The sequence below is a fragment of the Apteryx mantelli genome, chromosome 4 (genome assembly GCF_036417845.1).
Source record: "Apteryx mantelli isolate bAptMan1 chromosome 4, bAptMan1.hap1, whole genome shotgun sequence".
NCBI classification, from domain to species: Eukaryota; Metazoa; Chordata; class Aves; order Apterygiformes; family Apterygidae; genus Apteryx; species Apteryx mantelli.
In genome coordinates this window covers 45,193,948-45,202,375 of record NC_089981.1, presented here as the reverse complement: position 1 = coordinate 45,202,375, position 8,428 = coordinate 45,193,948, and the positions used below count along the sequence as shown (strand labels likewise).

Here is an 8,428-nt window from a genome sequence, read left to right as displayed (position 1 = left end):
TTTCTGTTGTGCAGAGATCAGTATAACGAAAGTTGAAAGAGTATTACAAATAATTTGTTAGTATTCCACTATTTCTGAGCAACTTTGATGAAGAATCTCAGAATTCTGAGAAGAGAAAACGGAGAGAACTGCACAATTGAGGACTCCTGTTCATTTCAGACTTTAGGAATGGATTGATTTCATATGTAATTGTAATGTTTGTTTTTTCAGACATGTCTTATGTATGTAATGGGTAGAAATTTTTTATCTTGCTTTCCCTGAATTTCTTCACCTGGAGACTGGGGCTGTGTAACCAGAAGAAGCCTATGGGAAGAGGGAAATATTGCCTGAAAAAAATGCTGACTGAGTAGGATACTACACTATACCCCCTCCAGCCAGTACACAAGTATTAAATGACTTAAGATGAGCAGGATTCTAAATGTAATTGAAATTATCCTTCATTCATCTCTTCATTTTTCTTCTTTTCAAGTTCCATTCCCAATGCTGAGACAGAGAATGGGGAGAAGGGTTTATTATAGCAGTTTAATGAAAAAAAAAAAGTCTAAAGGTACATTACACTTTTAGATGCATCATTTAAAGATGCATGATTTGAAGTATGTTTGGTTGGTTAAAATAATGCACACAGATTAATGATACCAGTTAACTGTGTGTTAATAAACAGCAAACAGCACCTTAGAGGGAGTGCTGGTAGTGAACTAAGGAAAAAGAGTCAACAAACTATTACATTATTCTCACAGATTTCCACACTGTGCACAGCTTATTAAAGACTGAGAATATCAAATCTTGACTTCAACATAAATCAAATAAAGGTGCCTTGCAGGAATGTGTTCTTAGTATAATTATTCAAAAGAAAACAAAAACAAAACAAAAACCCCTCCAAGATTACCAAAATTCCATAAACTCTTTTCCATAAATAACTAAACATTGTTTTATCTTATATCTCATCAAACATCCAGAGTTCATCTGTCCAGCTGAATCATTTTGATTCATACCTTGACTTGCAGATGAGCTGAAATTCATAGTTTTACTGAGGTGCTGGAGGATGAAAAAAAATAAGATACAATCAGATATTAAAGGAAGCTAATTAAAAAAATCAAGACCTGGTGCTCAAGGTGAAATACGGTTGCTTTGTAGTACTTGTTTTTCCTTTGTAACAATTCTAGGGAGATTTAGCGTTCCTAAGGCAAGCCTCAGAAGATGATAGTATTAACTTGCAGTTGCTAAACTGCATTTCTCACATTTAATAGTGAAAACACATGTGCCTACCATAATTTTAGTTGAGAGGCTTTCTCGTGAGAAATCACTAGGAAGCTTTCTACTCCTGTGTTTGTCATAACTATCTCTTAGAAGAAAATACTTAGTGTTGTCTTTGAAATTACAGCAAATGCAGTTGCTTTGTTGTTCAGATTACCAGATTATGTGTCCTCTCATGATCCGTATTCATTTACAGAATGAATGGTACCTTATCTTCAGTTTTCTGGTTAATTTTAGGTGGGCAGTGTGATAGTATATCAGCTGTTTAAGTGATCTTTCTGGCTATAGCTTTTGAGCAGTGTTCACACTGCACAGTACAGCACTGAACAGAAATACTTGAGCTAAGTGTTCAGCTGGAAGCAGCACAGCTGCCTTAGTGAAGTGCCACATGCATTAGCTGGGCATTTCAGAGTTGTTAGCCCAAGTTCATCCCAGTAGGAATGCAGCTATAGCGCTTGCTTCCAGGACCAAACAAGGATCTTGATGGCCAGCACTGCTGTGTGCACTGTCTACTGTACAGTACAGAGTGAGCTCTGAGCAAAATATCTCAAACTCTGTGCTGGGTAGAAATACCTTCAGTCTCTGTGGCTGTTGCACAGGTCACTTTTGCAGATTTTTCTGCTTTTGACCTGCATTTAAAGTGGTGCTTTGCATGTTTATGTTGTCAAAGAGTAGTGGCTTTTCCAAAAATCTATAGTCGAAATATTTCTTACTGTGTTGTAAATGTACAGCTTCTTTTCCTGGCCTTTTTGACAAGCAAAATAAGTTATCAATGTCCACCTAAAAATTATTCATAATGTAGTATGCGCTACCTTTTACATATTCCAGCAGCTGTTGCAGCTAATGACTCTGGAGTCATTTCTAGGAATTTTAAACTTTCAATTACAGAGTATAGCTTAAAGGATAATTATATAATCCACAGTGTATGGTTTGTAGACAGACCTCCATTCCAGTGCTAAATTTCTTCTCTAGAATTATTAACTTGGAGCATAATAGTTGTCAGTCTTCAGTCCTGCGTCTCCTGGCAAGTAACCCAATTCTGTCATAATAGTTTGGCATGAAAAACACAATCTTGCTTGGGCTTGTAATTAGCAAACTTTGTATACACCAAATAAGTTGGTGTTAGATAAAGGGAAGCGTTACTTTTTGAGAAATTCATTACCGTTTCTTTGTTGCAGAATTAATGTTATCTGTAAGATTCATCTGATTACCTCTGACATCCAGTCTGCACTCTATTTCAGCTTCACCACACTCATTAACAGCCTTACACGTGTAAAAACCACTATCAAAGGGAGTTGGTTTCCGGATCTCCAGGGTCAACACACCCTGTTTACTGAACATGCGATATTTGGCATCCCCAGACAGATCCATTTTGTTTTTGTACCAGAATATCTTTGGCTGAAGAACACAAAAAAAAAAAAAATTAAATAGCAGTTAGAAAATGAAAGACTTACAGCTAATCTTACTGTTTTAATTTAGCCATCAAAGGTGTATGTATTATGAGGAGTATATATTACATAGCAATGTTAATAATTTTTCAAGGAACCTCTCCTCATTCAAAGTACAAGCTCATGAAACTAGTAGTTCAAGTGTTCAGTGTTTTCTTTAACTTTCAAATAGTATGTAGCTCTGTACCATATTTTTATTGCAAATTTTTTAAACCCTGCACTGGATACAAATTTTTTTCTTTAGGGGTTATTTCATTGTGCTTATTAAAATACATTTAGGTGTTTCAAGTACCATTTTATAGAAGGGGAATTAAACTGCACAGATTAGTACAGTGAAATTGTCAGAAAGCGCCATGAAGGTTGGATGGTCAACTTGGGAAGCCTAGGTTTGGGCTGGGAAAGAATTTTCCAAACAATTTAGTACCTCTTCTGCAATTCTAGTGTTCAAAATAAAGTTCCTGTTGCCATCAGTTGAGCAATAAAATACTTGGTTCTATGGCAGTTCAAGCCAATGTGTTTTACTTATGGTAAGCTTCTGAAAACTTTTATTTTATTTTTATAACCAAAATTTTGAAAATGAAAAAACAAATCTAGGGCATACTGCTTTTGTTCCTTTGAAGCTCATTAGTACCTATAGTGAAGAATTATGGTTTAAAAAGTAGAAGATTGAAACTTTGGGTCATCTATTTTACTTTCAGATTTAACAGCTTCTCCTTCTGTTTCTCTGCCTATAAAGAAGGAATACGACTGCTGCACTGTTTTATAAAGCGCATTCAAATCTATTGAATCATTTGTGTCTTTGGCCTGTGATACACAATTCAGTGCATCCCAGCTGTCATGCTTAATTAAGATATCAGCTGGATTTTCTCCTGCCTCAAAAATTTTTGCATCTTTTTCTATAGCTTCTCTCTCTTTCTGGGTATATGTGTTTTATTTCAACACTGCTACCAGGGCATGAATATTGGCTCTGCTAAAACAGTGACTTTTTCATACTATTTAGATCATATTTTAGATATACTTGATAGTCTACAGTCATTCAGAATTGGAAAACTGTATCAACAGCAGCTACTGTCTGTGAAAAAAACCTACTGCAAAGTTTTGCAGTAGGGATAGAATTTTTTTTTGCCAAGGTTAATTTGGGCAATGCAACTACAGAAATATGTTTGGAAAAGCTGCTTCAAGAGTAATTGGTGTGCTGAAGAATGAGGACTATTTGTATCTTTTGGATTAAAGGGCAGGCTAGCATGGGTGACGCTGTTGTGGGTGTTTACTACAGGCCACCTGATCAGGAAGAGGAAGTCGATGAGGCCTTCTACAGACAGCTGGAAGTAGCCTCACGATCCCAGGCCCTGGTTCTCATGGGGGACTTCAACCACCCCGATATCTGCTGGAAAGACAACACAGCTAGGCACAAACAGTCCCGGAGGTTCCTGCAGAGCATTAGTGACAACTTCTTGACACAGGTGGTGGAGGAGCCAACAAGGAGAGGTGTGCTGCTGGACCTCGTACTAACAAACAAAGAAGGACTGGTTGGAGATGTGAAGGTCGGGGACAGCCTTGGCTGCAGTGACCATGAGATGGTGGAGTTCAGGATCCTGCGAGGAGGCAGCAGGGCACTAAGTAGGATCGCAACCCTGGACTGCAGGAGAGCAAACTTTGGCCTCTTCAGGGACCTACTTGGAGGAATCCCATGGGTTAGGGCCCTAGAAGGAAGGGGGGTCCAAGAGAGCTGGTTAATATTCAAACATCACTTCCTCCAGGCTCAAGAGCGGTGCATCCCTATGAGTAGGAAGTCAAGCAAAGGAAGTAGGAGACCTGCATGGATGAGCAAGGAGCTCCTGGCAAAACTCAACCAGAAGAAGGAAGCATACAGAAAGTGGAAAGGGGGACAGGCCACTTGGGAGGAATATAGGAACATTGTCAGAGTATGCAGGAATGCGACGAGGAAGGCTAAGGCCCGTTTGGAATTAAATCTGGCTAGAGATGTCAAGGACAACAAGACGGGCTTCTTCAAAGACATCAGTAGCAAGAGGAAGACTAGGGAAAATGTGGGCCCTTTGCTGAATGGGGTGGGTGCCCTGGTGACGAAGGATGCAGAGAAGGCAGAGTTACTGAATGCCTTCTGTGCTTCAGTCTTTACTGGTCATGCCAGCCCTCAGGAACCCCAGACCCTGGAGGCAAGAGAGAAAGTCTGGAGAAAGGAAGACTTTCCCTTGGTCGAGGAGGATTGGGTTAGAGATCATTTAAGCAAACTTGACACCCACAAATCCATGGGCCCCGATGGGATGCACCCATGAGTGCTGAGGGAGCTGGCGGACATTATCGCTAGGCCACTCTCCATCATCTTTGAAAGGTCATGGAGAACAGGAGAGGTGCCTGAAGACTGGAAGAAAGCCAATATCACCCCAGTCTTCAAAAAGGGCAAGAAGGAGGACCCAGGGAACTACAGGCCAGTCAGCCTCACCTCCATCCCTGGAAAGGTGATGGAGCAGCTCATCCTGGAGGCCATCTCCAAGCATGTGGAGGACAAGAAGGTGATCAGGAGTAGTCAGCATGGCTTCACCAAGGGGAAATCATGCTTAACCAATCTGAAAGCCTTCTGTGATGGAATGACTGGCTGGGTAGATGAGGGGAGAGCAGTGGATGTTGTCTACCTAGACTTCAGAAAGGCTTTTGACGCTGTCTCCCATAACATCCTCATAGGTAAGCTCAGGAAGTGTGGGCTAGACGAGTGGACAGTGAGGTGGATTGAGAACTGGCTGAATGGCAGAGCTCAGAGGGTTGTGATCAGCAGCGCAGAGTCTAGTTGGAGGCCTGTAGCTAGCGGTGTCCCCCAGGGGTCAGTACTGGGTCCAGTCTTGTTCAACTTCTTCATCAGTGACCTGGATGAAGGGACAGAGTGCACCCTCAGCAAGTTTGCCGACGATACAAAACTGGGAGGAGTGGTGGATACCCCAGAGGGCTGTGCTGCCATTCAGAGAGACCTGGACAGGCCGGAGAGGTGGGCGGAGAGGAACCTCATGAAGTTCAACAAAGGCAAGTGCAGAGTCCTGCACCTGGGGAGGAATAACCCCATGCACCAGGACAGGTTGGGGGTTGACCTTCTGGAAAGCAGCTCTGCTGAGAAGGACCTGGGAGTGCTGGTGGACACCAAGTTAAGCATGAGGCAGCAGTGTGCCCTTGTGGCCAAGAAGGCCAATGGTATCCTGGGGTGCATGAGGAAGAGTGTTGCCAGCAGGTCGAGGGAGGTGATCCTCCCCCTCTCCTCAGCCCTGGTGAGGCCCCATCTGGAGTACTGCGTCCAGTTCTGGGCTCCCCAGTACAAGAGGGATGTGGCACTACTGGAGCAAGTCCAGCGAAGGGCTACAAAGATGATTAGGGGACTGGAACATCTCTCCTATGAGGAAAGGCTGAGAGAGCTGGGCCTGTTTAGCCTAGAGAAGAGAAGGCTGAGAGGAGATCTTATCAACGTGTACAAGTATCTGAAGGGAGGGTGTCAAGAGGATGGGACCAGACTCTTTTCAGTGGTGCCGAGCGACAGGACGCGAGGCAACGGGCACAAACTGAAACACAGACAGTTCCATCTGAACATGAGGAAATACTTTTTCACTGTGAGGGTGACAGAGCACTGGAACAGGTTGTCCAGAGAGGTGGTGGAGTCTCCTTCTCTGGAGATATTCAAAACGCGCCTGGATGCAATCCTGTGCAGTGTGCTCTAGGTGACCCTGCTTGAGCAGGGGGGTTGGACTAGATGATCTCCAGAGGTCCCTTCCAACCTCAGCGATTCTGTGATTCTGTGATTAACATGGAAGGAAGAGCTGGCCTGCTGGCATTCAAAGGTGCGATTATTGTATTTAACAGCTGTAAATGCAAAGTTAGTTTTCTGGGGGGTTTTTTAGAATCTTATTTAAAACTATGGCAACTGAATGCAGTGTTTAGGTAGAGATGCACAAAAAGGTCAGTTAACCAGGAAGGAATATCATTACTAATACTACCATTTCACAATGAATTTAAGCTGAGGCAGCTTCTGGAAGATGGATTTTGCCCACACTTGGCTGATGTTTCTATGCCGTTCCTGCTGTTGTTCTTTTGCAGCTGTTTATGTGAGCATGCTTCCTTTTTATATTTGAGTTTTGTTTGGAGCTCCTTCTTCATCCAGTGAACTGCAGCAAATGATTGCATTAAGACTACCTTTTTTTCCTAAGTTAATTTGAACTTGGACCAGTTACCCTACATGTTTTGCTGTCTAGCTATCAAAGGCTTGTGCTGTCATGAAGAAGGGATAGAAAGTGGAAATAAATAGCCAGAAGGGGAAGGAAAAGGGGTACTGCAATTTTTGGGATGGTACTAATTTAAATTTATGACAAGATTATGTCATAATATGGTAAATTTCTTCACTGCAAAGAGCCTATTTCCCTTTTTTGAGAAATCTAAATTTAGCTCCTAGCTGATACAGTTTTTGCTGCTTGTTCCTGACTCTTACAAAAGTACGTCTTTCTGTAGTCTCTGAAGAGAGTTCAAAAATATATTTAGAGTGAGAAAATATCCCTGTGAGATTTGACCCCCCCTCTGCCAAACCTCACACATAATAGCAGGTCATATGCTAGCTAATTTTGCTATATAACTTAGACTGTATTGATGTAAGAGAAAAATTGTTGTTCCTATGTATTATATTGTTAGCTGAACAGTATATTACATTAGCTGCTCTTTTCCTGAAAGACTGAAGAGATTCGAACGTACATTGTGACAAGATGTGTAATTTTTTACCTTCTTTAGGGAACAGCTTTTACGTACGCATTTTCAATGGTAGTGTGAGCATAAGCAATGACTGTCCTTGCGTCTGTCTCCTTTCCTGTCTTGCCCCACCTACTTAGTGTAGCTGTTTGGGGAATGAGATCGGGGAAAACAGCTGAAAAATAACCCAGGAAAAAGAAGAAAAGATATTCCTGTTGATCATTCCCCTGTTCTGGGTCTGTGCACAGCCACACAAACATGTACCATGCATTATGGTTAGGCATTAACTATAGCTGAGGTAGGGAATGATTGGGGGAGATGCACTATTTCTTAATATAGTTGTGTTACACTGTAATGACACTGAAGTGGCATGAATTCTAAGGTAGCATCTTGGCTTGTTGCAACAGTATTTGAGTACCTTAGGGATTCCTCGTACAGCACAGCTGAGTGTGGTGTTGTATCCTGCAATCACAGAACGGTTTACTAAAGGGTAAGTGAATTTAGGAGGTTCAGAGAAGTCGTGTTCTTTGTAACTAGGTGGCTTATAAGTAGTGCCTGCAATTCAAAGAAACAAGACAGTAAGAACTGTGTTTTAAGTTCTGCTCAGCTGTGTACAACCTACTTGTCATTTTAATTTGCCTGTGTGATTTAGGGAAGCCTGAAAGCTATGACATTAGTGATATAACAAATCTCTTTCTTTAAAATACATCTCGTGTTTAATGCTTTAGTTAAAGGTCCTGGGAATCATGAGATTTCAGTTTATATTAAATATGAAAATCATATGTCTGCAGAGGAAGCCTTGACCCCACAGATCTTAAAATTTTAACCCCAGAATGTAAGTATAACCACCCAGTTGTATTATTTTAAGAAAATAATACAGTTTAGGAAGACTGTATGATTCACAGTTTTTGAAAACACACAGTTGTTAGTATAGGCGGTCTGCCTAGATAAGGTGTCTTCATGCTAAAAATACTTTATAAGTGCTAGTTACT

General features: G+C 41.4%; 1 protein-coding gene across 1 annotated transcript in view; it reads right to left on the bottom strand.

Moving 5' to 3' along the window:
- Positions 1-880: 880 nt before the first annotated feature.
- Positions 881-8,428, bottom strand: part of MYBPC3 (myosin binding protein C3) — a 65,095-nt gene continuing 57,547 nt past the window's right edge. The window contains exons 32-34 of the mRNA XM_067295553.1: positions 7,855-7,991; positions 2,417-2,652; positions 881-1,035 (exon numbers count right to left, since the gene is read on the bottom strand). Of these exons, the coding sequence (XP_067151654.1) occupies positions 1,017-1,035; positions 2,417-2,652; positions 7,855-7,991 (392 nt within the window). The 3' untranslated portion in view covers positions 881-1,016. The remainder of the gene's footprint in view (positions 1,036-2,416; positions 2,653-7,854; positions 7,992-8,428) is intronic.